Genomic DNA, 17375 nt, shown 5'->3' on the forward strand with positions numbered 1-17375 from the left:
CACAATAGAAAAATCTATGTACAGTGTGTGCACATGTAGTAAGGTTAGGGAGGTAAGGCAATAAATAGGCCATAGTGACAAAATAATTACTATTTAGCATTAACACTGGTGGAAGATGTGTAGATGATAATGTGCAAGTAGAGATACTGGGGTGCAAAAGAGTAACAACAAAAAAATTAGATAGGGATGAGGTAGTTGGGTGTGCAATTTACAGATGGGCTGTGTACAGGTACAGTGATCGGTAAGCTGCCATGACAACTGATGCTTAAAGTTTGTGAGGGAGATCTAAGTCTCCAGCTTCAGTGATTTTTGCAATTCATTCCAGTCATTGGCAACAGAGAACTGGAAGGAAAGGCGGCCAAAGGGGGTGTTGGCTTTGGGGGTGACCAGTGAAATATACCTGCTGGAGCGCGTGCTACGGGTGGGTGTTGCTATGGTGACCAGTGAATGGTGACCAGTGAGCTGAGATAAGGTGAGGATTTACATAGCAAAGACTTATAGATGACCTGGAGCTAGTGGGTTTGGTGACGAATATTTAGCGAGGGCCAGCCAACGAGAGCATACAGGTCACAGTGATGTGTAGTATATGGGGCTTTGGTGACAAAATGGATGGCACTACATCCAATTTGCTGAGTAGAGTGTTGGAGGCTATTTTGTAAATGACATTGCTGAAGTCAAGGATCAGTAGGATAGCCAGTTTTACGACGGTATGATTGGCAGCATGAGTGAAGGACGCATTGTTGCGAAATAGGAAGCCGAATCTAGATTTAATTTTGGATTGGAGATGCTTAACGTGAGTCTGGAAGGAGAGTTTACAGTCTAACCAGACACCTAGGTATTTGTAGATGTCCACATATTCTAAGTCAGAACCGTCCAGAGTAGTGTTGTTGGACGGGCAGGCAGGTGCGGGCAGCAATCGGTTGAAGAGCATGCATTTAGTTTTACTAGCATTTAAAGAGCAGTTGGAGGCCGCGGAAGGAGTGTCGTCTGGCATTGAAGCTCGTTTGGAGGTTTGTTAACACAGTGTCCAAGGAAGGGCCAGATGTATACAGAATGGTGTCGTCTATGTAGAGGTGGATCAGAGATTCACCAGCAGCAAGAGCGACATCATTGATATATACAGAGAAAAGAGTCTGCCCGAGAATTGAACCCTGTGGCACCCCCATGGAGATTGCCAGAGGTCCGGACAACAGGCCCTCCGATTTGACACACTGAACTCAATCTGAGAAGTAGTTGGTGAACCAGGTGAGGCATTCATTTGAGAAACCAAGGCTATTGAGTCTGCCGATAAGAATGCAGGGATTGACAGAAGCCTTGTACAGTACTGTATTTTATCTATGGCGGTTATGGTATCGTTTAGGACCTTGAGCGTGGCTAAGGTGCACCCGTGACCAGCTCGGTATCTAGATGGCATAGTGGGAAAGGTATGTTAGGATTCGAAACGGTCGATGATCTGTTTGTTATCTTGGCTTTCGAAGACTTTAGAAAGGCAGGGCAGGGCAGGATGGATAAAGGTCTGTAACAGTTTGGGTCTAGAGTGTCTAGAAGAGGGGGATAACCGCAGCAGCTTTCCAATCTTTAGGGATCTCAGATGATACGAAAGAGAGGTTGAACAGGCTAGTAATAGGGGTTGCAACAATTTTGGCTGATACTTTTAGAAAGAGTGGGTCCAGATTGTCTAGTCCAGCTGATTTGTAGGGATCCAGATTTTGCAGCTCTTTCAAAACATCAGCTATCTGGATTTGGGTGAAGGAGAAGCTGGTGGGGGGTGGCTTGGGCAAGTTGCTGCGAGGGGTATAGAGCTGTTGGCCGGGGTAGGGGTAGCCAGGTGGAAAGCATGGCCAGCCGTAGAAAATTGCTTATTGAAATTCTCAATTATCGTAGCTGTATCGGTGGTGACAGTATTTCCTAGCCTCAGCGGGGTGGGCCGCTGGGATGAGGTGCTCTTATTCTCCATGGACTTTAGTGTCCCAAAACTTTTTGGAGTTAGTGCTACAGGATGCAAATTTCTGTTTGAAAAAGCTAGCCTTAGCTTTCCTAACTGACTATGTATATTAGTTTCTGACTTCCCTGAAAAGTTGCATATCGCGGGGGAAATTCGATGCTAATGCAGTACGCCACAGGATGTTTTTGTGCTGGTCAAGGGCAGTCATGTCTGGAGTGAACCTAGGGCTATATCTGTTCTTAGTTCAACATTTTTTGAATGGGGTATGCTTATTTAAGATGGTTAGGGAAGCACTTTTAAAGAACAACCAGGCATCCTCTACTGACGGGATGAGGTCAATATCCTTCCAGGATACCCGGGCCAGGTCGATTAGAAAGGCTTGATTGCTGAAGTGTTTTAGGGAGCATTTAACACTGATGAGGGGTGGTCATTTGACCGCGGGCCCATTACGGACGCAGGCAATGAGGCAGTGATCGCTGAGATCCTGGTTGAAGACAGCAGAGGTGTATTTAGAGGGCAAGTTGGTCAGGATGATATCTATGAGGGTGCCCATGTTTAGAGATTTAGGGTTGTACCTGGTAGGTTTCTTGATAATTTGTGTGAGATTGAGGGCATCTTGCTGAGATTGTAGAATAGCCGGGGTGCTAAACATATCCCAGTTTATGTCACCTAGCAGTACGAACTCTGAAGATAGATGGGGGGGCAATCAATTCAAGTATGGTGTCCTGGGCACATTTGGGGGCTGAGGGCGGTCTATAACAAGCGGCAAAAGTGAGAGACTTATTTCTGGAAAGGCGGATTTTTAAAAGTAGAAGCTCGAACTGTTTGGGCACAGACCTGGATAGTATCACTGCAGTAGATTGCAACTCCGACCTCTTTGGAAGTTTTATCTTGATGGAACATGTTGTAGTTGGGAATGGAAATCTCCGAATTTTTGGTGGCCTTCTTAAGCCAGGATTCAGACATGGCTAGGACATCAGGATTGGCAGAGTGTGCTAAAGCAGTGAATAAAACAATTTTAGGGAGGAGGCTTCTGATGATAACATGCATGAAACCAAGGCTTTTACGGTTACAGAAGTCAACAAATGAGAGCGCCTGGGGAATAGGTGTGATGCTGGGGGCTACAGGGCCTGGGTTAACCTCTACATCACCACAGGAACAGAGGAGGAGTAGGAAAGGGACGGCTAAAGGCTATAAGAACTGGTCGCCTAGTGCGTTGGGAACAGAGAATAAAAGGGGCAGATTTCTGGGCGTGGTGGAATAGATTCAGGGCATCTGGTAGAGACAAGGGTATGGTAGGAAGTGAGTACAGTGGTGGTAAACCTAGGCAATGAGCAACGATGAGAGAGCTTGCATCTCTGGAGACACCAGCTAAGCCAGGTGAGGTCTCCCCATGTGTGGGGTGTGTGAGAAAAGAGGTATCTAAGGCATGTTGAGCTGGTCTAGTGGGTCTACAGTGAAATAATACCGTAACTGACCGAAACAGCAGAAGACAAGGAATATTGACATTAGAGAGAGGCATGTGTAGCCGGGGGATAATATGGTACAATAAGCAGCAATTGGTGAGTCCGGGAGCTGTTCGGTAGTCGCTACTATGCTCGGCGAGCAGGAGGCACGGCGTTTAGAAAGCTAGCGGGCCGGGGCAAGCAGATGGGTCTTTGGTGACATCGCAACGGAAATACCTGTTGAAACCATATCGGACGATTACGTCGGCAGACCAGTCATGATGGATCGGCGGGGCTCCGTGTCAGCAATAAAGGGTCCAGGCCAATTGGCAAAAGAGGTATTGTAGCCCACGAACTAGCGGGCTATACCTCTTCGGCTAGCTGAGAGATGGGTCTAGCTCGAGGCTAGCTCAAGGCTACCTGGTGCATGCTTCGGGACAGAGGCGTTAGCTAGCGGTAGCCACTCTGTTGCAGCTAGCTTGCTGCGATGATCCGGTGTAATGACCCAGAGCTTGCGGCAGGAATCCGGTGATGGGGTGGAGAAAAGCTGTCTGATATTCTCTGGGTTGATATTGCGCTGTGCAGACTAGCAGGTATTGACCGAGCTAAAGCTGACTGGTGTCCGATCTAAAGGTGAAGACCGCTAGCCGTGGCTAACAGTGACTACTAGCTATTAGCTAGTTAGCTTGCTAGCTTCTGATGGAGGTTCCAGAGATAACGTATAAAAATAGCAGATCCGTACCACATTTGGTGAGGCGGGTGGCAGGAAAGTATATTTAGATCGTAGGTGGAAAGTGAGCTTAAAATATATACGGGAAAAAAAATTAGGCTGGACAAGACAAACCCGCGTCCGACTGCTACGCTATCTTGGATTGGAAGTTTTTGAGTGGAGTGGAGTCTGTGTGTATGCATGCATGTCTGGTTGTGTATGTGTTCCATACCAAGCGATTGGGTGAGCTCTGTCATCTTTGGATGGTCCCAGCAGGTAGTCTGAGTCTGGTGGCTGGAAAACAACAGGGGATAACGATAAGGCTTTTGTCACACACACACACATAAATTGCTCTGTGCAATCACAGTCTAGACTGCTTCTCTACCTGTTTTCTTATCGGCTCAAAGATAGAGGCCCATGTACACAAATCAGAAATGCGGATTTGATTGTGATTACCAAAGCATACAAATTTTCCGGGACGCCTTCAGAGTGATGCACAAGGAGACACACACCAACACACCCCTCTCACACACCCCTCTCATCTCCACATGCCCCCTCTCAATATGGTATGGTAAATCTACAAAAATAAACAACATTTGAAATGAAAATGCAAACAAAAACCAAGAAAACAGATCTGGTCAAGGAGAGAGAGTCGTGTTGAGTTTAGTACTCCAGAAGACAACATTGATAAGCAGGATTGGGGTTTGTGTCAGTCTGCACTGCTTCATGTGATCAGGGAACTGATAAAAATTGGAGGTATTCCGCTTCGGCAAAATATACCTCCCTGTACCCACACTGGTATCAAGGGACTGTAATGAGTTAACGTTTTACAAAGGAGGCGTGGGTTTAAAATTAGATGTCTATTCTGTTGTGAACGCCAGTGTCTCTGTGATTAGGTTATCGTGGAGGAGACTGTCTCCACAGAGAGAGAGACAGAGAGAGTTGGAAAGAGAGTGAGAGCAAGAGAGATAGAAAGAGAGAGTGAGAAAAGACAGGGAAGCTAGTGAAGTGCTGACAGTAGAACACAGGGGAGACTGACTACAGAAGCCGTCAGCAGGTGTTCATCCCTATTCATCATGCTCTGAAATGGCTGACACTTTTACACCTTCCTCCACACACACGTCTTGCATTCCAAATATCACTGGAGCTCAGAGTGTCTTTTTTAGCTGTCCTACACTGGACAGGGCCTGATTCAATCACGGTCGAGTGGATATTATTGTGTCCCAGTGAAAATTTGGACACCAAGCCATCAGAAATGGACAGCTTGAGCATTTTGCCAAGGCTGTGGCATAAACATGTACACACACCAAAACTCATGTCAACAGCAGTCGGAGTAATTGCAATAAATGTTGCAATTCCAATAAGTGTCAAGGAGTCACATCAAAGAGAAGCCAGCCTTAGCCCCAAAGATGAAACACGGGGAGTTGACTGATCTGGCAACCCGCCTGTGTCTTGCCACAATGTATTCAGACCAAAGCAGCGGAATGACAAACACAGAACAAAGGACACTGTCTCAATCAACAAATGGACTACACTAGCTGCCTACTACCTCCTCTGGATCTGGATTGGCAATGTAGGACTGTCGTCATGAAGTCAACCGACAAGAGTTGCCAGGTTCTAACTTTCCTCAATCATCCCTACCCTCTCCCTCAGCCATCCGTCTTCATTTATCCTCAGAAACTCCCAAGTTTAAGATTACCTGCAGTAACCATAACAAGGACAAAGCTGTGATGTATGTACACATGTTAAGGCTTGAAGAATACAAGGATCACACAGATGTTCAGGTCCCATAATGTCAAAGAGATGGTTTGGCAGCAAGGACAGGGTTTTAGAATCGGTCGTCACTAGTTACCCCAGTAACAAAGTCATAATTATGGCTAAACCCCACCAATTTCTAAAATGCATCTTCATAAAATCTGATTTTAAACTTAACCCTCATCTTAACCACACTGATAACCTTATGCCTAACCTTAAAAAAATATTTAATACATTTTTATTATATAGCCAATTTTGACTTGGTGGTAACTAGTGACAAATCAAAAATCTCTCGGATTTGAAGAACAACACAGAGATGCATCTTCCTAAATAAGCAGTTAAGGTTGACTGTTCTGAAGCTGCTGCCTGAATGGAACGAAGGGGCTTGGAAGTGCCATATAGAATGCAACATTCATTATCAAACTCGGTTAGAGATGTAGTCTTTTCCATGTGTGCACCAATGGTTCCGAGTCAATTATATTCTACTTGTAATGCCTATTGGAATGTAATTGTGGTGTAATATCTGGTGCCAACATGGATGATAAGACAGCTTTGGGTAATGAGCTCAGACAGGAACTCAGAGATCAGCACCACCGGTGTTGATGTGTTGAAGGTACCGCACTGTCTGTTCAAGCAGTTGGCACACAGTTCGGACACTCATCGGTGCCAACAAGACCTGCAACCAGAGGAGAAGATGGCAGATGTTTTATGTGCCCCCAGCCGATTGTTATTTTGCTCGCTTATTTGCAACTTATTTTTTTACTTATTTTGTACATAATGTTGCCGCTATCGTCTCTTATGACCGAAAATAACTTCTAGACATCAGGACTGTGATTACTCACCACGGACTAGCCAAATCCTCTTTTTCCTTTCACGACTCTGACGAGCCCGACGCGAAGGATACGCTGCTTCCTTGGGAACCAACAAACTAACATGTTCCAAGCACACCAAGACAGTCGTGAAGAGGGCACGACAAAATCTATTCCCCCTCAGGAGACTGAAAATATTTGGCATGGGTCCTCAGATCCTCAAAAGATTTTACAGCTGCACCATCGAGAGCATCCTGACTGGTTGCATCACTGCCTGGTATGGCTACTGCTCGGCCTCCGACCACAAGGCACTACAGAGGGTAGTGCGAACGGCCCAGTACATCACCAGGCCAAGCTTCCTGCCATCCAGGACCTCTATACCAGGCGGTATCAGAGGAAGGCCCTATTCATAGACTGTTCTCTCTGCTACTGCACGGCAAGCGGTACCGGAGCGCTAAGTCTAGGTCCAAGAGTCTTCTAAACAGCTTCTACTACCAAGCCATACTCCTGGACATCTAGTCAAGTGGCTACCCAGACTATTTGCAGTGCCTCAAATAACATTGACTCTGTATTGGTACCCCCCTTTATAGTCTCGCTTCTGTTATTTCACTGCTGCTCTTTAATTACTTGTTACTTTTATCTCTTATTCTTATCTGTATTTTTTAAAACTGCATTGTTGGTTAGGGGCTCGTAAGTAAGCATTTCACTGTAAGGTCTACACCTGTTGAATTCGGTGCATGTGACTAATAACATTTGATTTGATTTTACTTGAATACCCAAGTCCAGAACAGATGCTGGGAAACACACTGTTGTCGTGTCTTTGGCTATGCCAGATTAATTGCTATGACATGCTATTCTATAAAATAATTTCTCCGTAATTAATATCACCTGATTGAACTAATCATGTAAATGTAATTAACTAGAGAGGGACACCAAGAAATAATATTTATAGAGCTGTTATCTTCCGAATAAACTCTTAAAGATTTAGTAATATTTTACATCCATAGCCATCAATATTAATCATCTTACTTCAGTCTCATATTCTGAAAGTTGTAAATTCTTGGTTATCTGCAAGAATCCTGGCTAACAAGTTGAATCAGCAATACAAAATTGGGTTTAATTATTTATTTACTAAATACCTAACTAATCACACAGAATCACACATACAATTAAATCCTAACTTGATTACAAATTGCCGTCATAAAGGAAAATGTCCCTAGCGGGCGGAACAGATATGACAGCTTGTTACACAAAGAAAAGGGCGGGATTTTAGTGAAAGAGCGGGAGACTGGAACAGAGGTGAAGCTGTGCTATCGTAAATACAGTATCTTATGCATTCTAAATTACCGCCCATTTGGAAAAGGAAAATGCAATAAATATTTACTCTGAGCTGCGCTTCAGTAGGTTGGTGGTAGATGGAAGACCGGGTTGCCAAACCGAGTCCTCTGTCCTTTGAAGAATGTCTCTGGTGGTCACTGTCGTAGTAACGTTGTGTAGTAGACGGGATACTCTGACTGTCCTTCCTAACCTGCGTTTGTAGCAGCTGTTGCTAACTCAACGGCTAGGAGGTATCACTTCTGTAGTGAATACGAGTTCAAAGTTCATACCATTCACAACCAAAGTCCATGCTGATGTTGGCTTAGTTCTGTAGTTATTATCTGAACCATTCTGACATCGGATCGTCATCCTAATGTACCCGGAACAGGAAGTTATATTTTTGTCAATGGCTTTATATAGTGGAGGGAGAGGGGTGTGTCTGAAAAGTTTGTAACCCATGTCTCTTCACAGGGGCGGGCCACTGGTTGAGCAGAGGCCAAACTTATGAAAACCCAAATCTCTCATTTGGAAGCTAAAATTACATTTCATCTCTTCACAAATAATTTCATATTCAAACATTTGAATTAAACAACAATTCCATGTGAATCCGATACCTCTGATGTTTAGACTTTCCACGGTAGAGTTTATGTCATTCTATCATTGATGAGAATGTGTCAGAGGGCAACCGAACTGACATAATATACCTTAAGTACCACCGCATATGTTCAGTTGGTCGGATTACCAGAATATAGTTAATTTCCCCCCAACTTCTGATGTTCCCAGAATCTCTATGTTAACCAAAGGGGCTTTCTAATGTCCCATCAGTAGGGAAGAGGAACGGGGGAGGGGGGAAAGAGGTATTTATGACTGTCATAAACCTACCCCCAGGCCAACGTCATGACACTGTATTAAATAGAGCCATGACTACATGGAACTCTGCCACCCTAGGTAACTCAAACTAGTAATACAACCATATTCAAGAACACATTAAGGCACTGTGAAGAGAGACAGACATTTTTTGGTATTTCATTTTTGCATTGTAGTATGTAGTGATATGTGATACGTGGTTGTGATACGACTGTGATATGTGGTTGTCTCACTTGGATATCTTGAGATGAATGTACTGGCTGTGGGTCGCTCTGGATGGGAGCATCTGCTAAATTGTAATGTACGTGTAGTGCTATGTATATTGTGTATTTTATTTGTTGTGTTTTGATACCTGTGTGGACCCCAGGATGAGTAGCCGCTGCCTTGGCAGCAGCTAATCGGGGATCCTAATACATACTATTATTACTGAATCTGTCCTCAGCAGGGAGTGAATGAGTGAGTGATATAGAGAGCAGCACTTGACATTTCTGTGTGAAGAGTGAACATCATTACAACGGGCCTCTGGGATGGAATACTACCTAAAACCTAGGAAACTCTACATTTTATGTAACCAAAAAGCTACAGGAAAGTGCTGTTTGAAAGAGTGTGTGGCCAAGCTGTAGCAGAGTAGTGTGAATAGAATGACAGAGGTGAGTCTGCTATTCTGCTTCTCCCTGGCTCCAGGTTGCCTCGGATACTGGGTGCATAATTACAGTGTTTAGAATCCTCTGCATAATGACTACTTCTCCTGGCATTTCCTGTTTGGCTTGGCTACTTCATCCACATCACAGACCAGAGAGAAGATAAAGGATGCATAAATATCATACCCCCCAAAAACATGCTAACCTCCCCTGTTATTGGTAATGATGAGAGGTTAGCATGTCTTGGGGTTAGGATATTTGTGCCTCTGTAACTTTCTGATTCATTATTCACAACTCATTCAGGATTATCCGTAATCATGGTGGCATCCAGATTCATGCAGAAGTGTTCAGAAACATATTATATTCTTACTTACAATAAAAGGGACTCCAAAATGACACAAATGATTTACCATTGATTTCTATTGGCCACAAAATAATCTGAAACACAACTAAAACTGCAAATGTATCTAACACGTGTGTAGAGTCGCAAGCTTGATGTAGCCATTGCGTGCTAGGAATATGGGACCAAATACTTAAACCTTTGATGCGTACGATCACATATTTGTGATCATTGTTGAGTGGTCCCTGCAGCGTACCATCGCACATATGTGATTGTAAAAGTAGCCACAGAAATGATGATGCAACAAACACGTGTAAACAGCATCGTTGTCTGAAATGTATCTAAACAATGTTTTGTACTGATGGGAAATAAATCACAATTTGTTATATATGCTTACAGCTTCTGCATATTTGCAAAAATAATTGTTATAATTCCAACAATCATTTCCAGCATTTTACTACATTTCTTCATTTTCTGCACTAATGTGTTATCATCTGGCTAGCAGTTTTTTTTAACTGGTGATAAAAATGTATGATTTCCATAATTTTTTCCAAGTCTTTAGTAAATTATTTAATGGAACAAATCAAACATTAAACATTGTAAACAATTCATGCTAACCTCGTAAACAATTAATTTAGACCCAGCGTTTATTTGATATAGCCATTTATTTGCTCAAATGTGTGCCGTTGCCCGGCTATTAAAAGGGACAATCAGCTATTTGAGAGACTGCTTTTAATTGAAGTTTTACAGTATAGGCGAATTTGTCCAAATTCTTTTGGTAAAATGGGGGAACTGTGTAAAAAAAGTACTGTAAATTCTCAACGGTTCACTGAATATGAATGAAAATCCCAACAAATTAAATCTGACAGTCACTTTAACTTCATAGTCATTGTATAATTTTAAATCTAAAGTGCTGGAGTACAGAGCCAAACTACAAAACATTTGTCACTGTCCAAATACTTTTGGACCTCACTGTATATAATTGGATGCAATGTAGATGTACTGTAAATTGGGTATAAAATGCACAAAAAGCAAACATCCAGGCCAGTCGACCCAAACATTTTCATTTGAAACTAATTGGAAACAAAAGTGTAGGCGGAGAGCCTTAGTTTATGTAAAGCTAGGTGAAACACTGAGCTATGCTCGGTGTAGTGATGCTCTGTCAACTCCCAAAGTCACAGAGTCATAGACATGTAAGTCATGAATAATCATTAGCGGTTATGACTAAACATTTAAAAATATTAGGGAAATAGAATTAGGGAAATATCTGTGACTCAGGGAGACTTTTCCTGCATCTTCTGTGACAGTCCTTGTGGTAGACTTATCTCCAACCATTCTCCAATTGACATATTCCAAATACATTTTTCCTCTAATCCTCCCCTCAAAATGTTATATTTTTTTATCTCCTCTTCTCCTTTGCATTTCAAAAATGCAAACCCATACCACACATGTTCCGTAGAGTGTAATGTGAAGCTTAAGCTAGCTCTTATGTGGGCAGAAGAGAGGGGCAGTCCAATATTATACCCTGACAGTGTTCTGGACGTCTGAGCCCACTGAATTGCCAGAGGTCAGCTTGGGGTCAACTAGGATGGCAGAGTGGCGGGTGTCGAGGTGTCCGTGTGTAACCTTTTGATTTGCTAGTGTGTCGCTTCTCCCGGGGAGGGGAGGGACGGGTGTAAGGCGTGGTTTAAACAGCGGCCATTGTGCAATCAGGCCGACGAGAAGTGGGGTGAGAGAGAGAGAGGTGGGGGGCAAGAGCCAAATTAATGTGCCAAAGCCTGATGTTGAAGTCACAGTAATATCACTACACTGTAAGTGACCTACAATTAGCCCTGTGAAGGCTGTGGCAGAGTTTTGAATTCACTCAAAGGGATCAGAAGATATTTGAGAGATGTTTAATCACAGACGACAACAGTGGCGATAACTGAGTGTTGCAGCTCCCGGTGGTGGCATTCATTTGAATGATATGAAAACCTCACAGTGTTTTGGATTTGAGGGAGGCTGATTTCTCATCCTTTCTCCCCTTCTTATAGGGGCACTCAGGATGAATGTGAGTGGGGCTCAGCTAAACCCGTGGTCAAGTTGTTGTGCTATGTAATACAGAGTCAAGAATGGTACATATGGTAAAAAGTGTGTGTGTGTGTGTGTGTTTGTATGTGTGTGTGTGTGTGTGTGTGTGTGTGTGTGTGTGTGTGTTTGTGTGTGGGGAAGGGGTGTCACGTTCCTGACCTTATTTTCCTTTGTTTAGCTGTGTTTAGTTGGTCAGGACGTGAGCTGGGTGGGCAGTCTATGTTATTTGTTTCTATGTTTAGGTTCATTGTTATTTAGCCTTAAATGGTTCTCAATCAGGGGCAGGTGTTTGACGTTTCCTCTGATTGAGAACCATATTAAGGTAGGCTGTTCACACCGTTTGTTTGTGGGTGATTGTCTTCCGTGTCTGTGTATGTACCACACGGGACTGTTTCGTTTGTTTAGTCTGTTCCTGTTCTTCGTGTTATGTAAGTTCTCATGTCAATCAAGTTTATTTTTTATTTTATATATAGCCCTTCGTACATCAGCTAATATCTCTAAGTGCTGTACAGAAACCCAGCCTAAAACCCCAAACAGCAAGCAATGCAGGTGTAGAAGCACGGTGGCTAGGAAAAACTCCCTAGAAAGGCCAAAACCTACGAAGAAACCTAGAGAGACCAGGTCGTTCTACGTCGTTTTTGTTATTTTGTAATTTATCAAGTGTGCTTCGTGTTTGTCTTCTTTAAATAAATTCATTATGTATTCCACAAAAGCTGCGTTTTGGTCCGATCCCTGCTCCTCCTCAGACGAGGAGGAGAACAACCGTTACAAGGGGGGGGCAAAGGGTTCAGTAGTCGGCCGCTTGAGGGCCAACACCTGTGATCACAGAAAGCTGTTGTTGATTCCATAGTTCTAAGCCTGTCCTGTCTTCCCAGCCTCTTGCTGCTTTCATCTCCGATGCTTTCCAGTGCAAAGCTCCAGGGCTAAACAAATTGCAGGTGTTCACAGGAATGCCTCCCTGTCTCACTCAGTATCTCTCACAACCTGTCTCTGTACCTCTACCTCCTTATCACCCCCTCTCCCTCTTTCATCCTCAACCCATCTCTCTCTGACTGTCATTTCCTATTAATCACTATTTTTCTCTTTCTACTCATATCCTTCTTTCTCAGTTTATTTGTCTCTCAGTAGCCCCCGTATCTCTATCCACTTTCTCTGTCCACCTGTCTCTGTCTCTTTCTCTCTGCATGTGTCGGTCTGAAAGCCATCCTGAGTGGCTATCAGCACAAACCTCTCCCTCACTCTCTGCTTTTTTAATGGACCAGCTGTCTGCTGCTAAGCTTGTCTGTGAATGTATTACAATGGGCAATGTGACACCTATCTTAAGCAGTAATACCGCTGCTATAGACCGACTGTAAAAGGGTCCATGAATACTTCATCATTATGACAGGTATTATGCAAATCGGAAAGACCCCCGGCAAAATGAATGAGCAACAATTGACATTGCACTTCGAATCACTTCAAATTCAATATGATGAAACTGCCACGTCCGTTTGGGACGCTCCTCTCCTGTTTCTCCTCTCATAAACAAAACAAAAACTACAACAAAGGTGCTGGGGGGCGAACAGTGGCACTGTTTCCCCAAATGAGGATTCAATCTTTAAAGGAAACTTTAGAGCATTAATAGAATCACGCACTCACAAGTCAAATTAGTTAGCATACAATAAGCATAAAGAAAAAAAATTCTTATAGCATGCACAAGCAGCATGTTTTCAGTAAGTGTTACTCACTTGATGTAGTATGGAACCTTATTCTGAGAGACCGCCCTCTGCCACGGGAGCTGCACAGAGGCTGTTGAGAAAAAGGAGGAAAATACACCATGTAAATATAAAAACACGCAATATTTGCAGCACAATAATCATTTTAGTCTTTCGAGCCGCACGCTTCTGCAAATATCCACTAATAGTTCCATAATGTAATTGGCTTGTTGTACAAATACGATACCCACTATGCGTGAAATTGAAAAATGTATGGGTATAACCTTTGGACAGTGAGAGTAAGTTAAGATGGCTGTATCTGTAAAAAGGCACTGCGCAGTCTAAATAACCAGTTAATGTGTTCTAACGGCATGTTATTGTTATAGACTACACAGATAAAGGGCAGAACAAACGGAGAGAAGGAAAGTGGAAGAATTAGCTGAACTTCAAAGCCAAAACACAACCATCATGAAGTGCTTTTGAGAGGCAAGTCAAGAATCATATCACCTCCACCCTACCTGATACCCTAGACCCACTCCAATTTGCTTACCACCCCAACAGGTCCACAGACGACGCAATCGCCATCACACTGCACACTGCCCTATCCCATCTGGACAAGAGGAATACCTATGTAAGAATGCTGTTCATTGACTACAGCAATGAACAGCTGTTCATTCGTTAGGCTCGGAACCCTGGGTCTCGACCCCGCCGTGTGCAACTGGGTCCTGGACTTTCTGACGGGCCGCCCCCAAGTGGTGAGGGTAGGAAACAACATCTTCACCACGCTGATCCTCAACACTGGGGCCCCACAAGGGTGCATTCTCAGCCCTCTCCTGTACTCCCTGTTCTACCATGACTGCGTGGGCATAAACTCAATCATCAAGTTTGCAGACAACACTACAGTGGTAGGCTTGATTACCAACAACGACGAGACGGCCTACAGGGAGGAGGTGAGGGCCCTCGGAGTGTGGTGTCAGGAAAATAACCTGTCACTCAACGTCAACAAAACAAAGGAGATGATCGTGGACTTCAGGAAACAGCAGATGGAGCATCCCCCCATCCACATCAACGGGACAGTAGTGGAGAAGTTGGAAAGTTTTAAGTTCCTCTGCGTACACATCACAGACAAACTGAAATGGTCCACCCACACAGACAGCGTGCTGAAGAAGGCGCAACAGCGCCTCTTCAACCTCAGGAGGCTGAAGAAATTTGGCTTGTCACCTAAAACACAAACTTTTACAGATGCACAATCGAGAGCAAGGCTCTCCAGAGGGTAGTGAGGTCTGCACAGCGCATCACTGGGGGTAAACTACCTGCCCTCCAGGACACCTACAGCACACGATGTAACAGGAAGGCCATAAAGATCATCAAGGACAACAACCCCCCGAGCCACTGCCTGTTCCACCCGCTATCACCCAGAAGGCGAGGTCAGCACAGGTTATATCTCAAGGCCATCAGATTGGTAAACAGCCATCAGTAACATAGAGTGGCTGCTGCCAACATACAGACTCAAATCTCTTGCCACTTTAATACATTTAATAAATGGTTTTAATAAAGGTATCACTAGTCACTTTAAATAACGGTACTTTAATAATGTCTACATATCCTACATTACTCATCTCATATGTATATAGTGTATTCTATACCATCTACAGCATCTTGCCTTTGCCACACGGCCATCGCTCATCCATATATTTATATGTACATATTCTTATTAATCTCTTTACATTTGTGTGTATAAGGTAGTCGTTGTGAATTTGTTAGATTACTTGTTAGATATTACTGCACTGTCGGAACTAGAAGCACAGGCATTTCGCTACACTCGCATTAACATCTGCTAACCATGTGTATGTGACCAATAAAATTTGACTTGAAATTCGATTTGACAACCAATAGACCGACAGGACCTGAAATAAAAGCTGCCAAATGTGATGACAAGACTTTACGAGCTGTCGTAAGCCATTCACACATAGCTGCCTTTCCCTGCCCTCTATAAGCCTAACCTATACACCCTCCCTGCATATTAGCTACAGTTGAAGTCAGAAGTTTACATACACTTAGGTTGGAGTCATTAAAACTAGTTTTTCAACCACTCCACAAAATTCTTGTGAACAAACAATAGTTTGGTTAGGACATCTACTTTGTACATGACACAAGTCATTTTTCCAACAATTGTTTACAGACAGATTATTTCACTTATAATTCACTGTATCACAATTCCAGTGGGTCAGAAGTTTACATACACTAAGTTGACTGTGCCTTTAAACAGCTTGGAAAATTCCATAAAATGATGTCATGGCTGTAGAAGCTTCTGATAGGCTAATTGACATCATTTGAGTAAATTGGAGGTGTACCTGTGGATGTATTTCAAGGTTTCAAACTCAGTACCTCTTTTCTTGACATCAGGGAAAAATCAAAAGAAATCAGCCAAGACCTCAGAAGAAAAATTGTAGACCTCCACAAGTCTGGTTCATCCTTGGGAGAAATTTCCAAACGCCTGAAAGTACCACGTTCATCTGTACTGTATCTGTACTGTTCTGCATCTTTATGTAGAGCAACAATTATTTTTTTCAGATCCTCAGTGAGTTCTTTGCCATGAGGTGCCATGTAGAACTTCCAGTGACCAGTCACAATACAGGTGAATATAACGGAGACGCTGAAAGTTGAAAGTCCTGCAACCCGCCTCACCCAATGTGGCGTGGATCTGCTTTTTTCTACAGTATTTCTATTTACTTCGGATCTGGAATCCCTCAACTGAAGCTAGCCAGCTAACTACCTACCAGCTCTCAGTTAGCAAACCATTGCTAGCGGTCATCAGCTAACCTTTAGCTCGGAAAGCTCTCGCCAGTTCGAACAACGTGACTCAAACCAGAGCATAATGGATCTATTTCTCTCCATATCCCCGGATTCCTACTCCAAACTCTGAACATTTTCATCTGGATCTTCGCAACTAGCTAACCGCAATCCCGGGTGACCACTCCTGGCTAGCGTTTCCATCCCGGAGCAAGCACCAATTAGCCTGAAGCTAGCCTGGCCAGGGCTCCTGTGCTACCACCGAAGCCCACTCCTGGGCTACAATATCCGGACCCCTTCTACTGCCGGTACGGGGCAGGGAACACTGCCAATCCTCTACGACTGGAATACCGACAATCTGCCCGAGGACTCCAACAGGCCCCTCATGCGCGACGCCCGCTGAAGGCCCATTCTGCTAACCTGCTATGCCTGCTAGCTACCTAAAGCTACCTGGAACCCTACTAATTCCACGACTGACTATCGACGTCACCGCACGAAGAGGCAAAAACAGACTTACCCCCATCGCGACGTCCCCCAAAGGCTAACTTGCTAGCCCCGGTCTGCTAACTGCTAGCTTGCCTGCCCCGGTCTGCTAACTGCTAGCTTGCTTTCCCCGGTTTGCTAACTGCTAGCTTGCCTGCCCCGGTCTACTAACTGCTAGCCCCTGCTAACTGCTTGCTTGCTAACCCGGTGTGCTAACTGCTAGCTTGTTTAGCCCCGGCCTACTAACTGTTAGCTTGTTAGCATCGGCCTGCTAACTGTCTGAATCACCGTGTCCCCAGTCAGCCCAACCACTCACTGGACCCATATGTTCACTTGGCTACACATGCCTCTCTCTAATATAATATCAATACTGTCCTGGTTAGTGATTACTGTCTTATTTCACTGTAGAGCCTCTAGCCCTGCTCAATATGCCTTAACCAACCATGTTGTTCCACCTACATATGCGATGACATCACCTGCTTTAAACGTCTAGAGACTATATCTCTC

The 17375-nt window shown here is 43.9% G+C and overlaps 1 protein-coding gene across 1 annotated transcript in view; it reads right to left on the minus strand.

The window, feature by feature from the left end:
* The window catches only part of LOC120023925 (utrophin-like), a 187234-nt gene that overhangs the window by 51183 nt on the left and 118676 nt on the right, over positions 1 to 17375 (minus strand). The window contains 2 exon segments of the mRNA XM_038968027.1: positions 4332 to 4393; positions 13626 to 13686. Coding sequence (XP_038823955.1) covers positions 4332 to 4393; positions 13626 to 13686 — 123 coding nt within the window.

This window comes from Salvelinus namaycush, chromosome 29, assembly GCF_016432855.1.
Source record: "Salvelinus namaycush isolate Seneca chromosome 29, SaNama_1.0, whole genome shotgun sequence".
Classification (NCBI taxonomy): domain Eukaryota; kingdom Metazoa; phylum Chordata; class Actinopteri; order Salmoniformes; family Salmonidae; genus Salvelinus; species Salvelinus namaycush.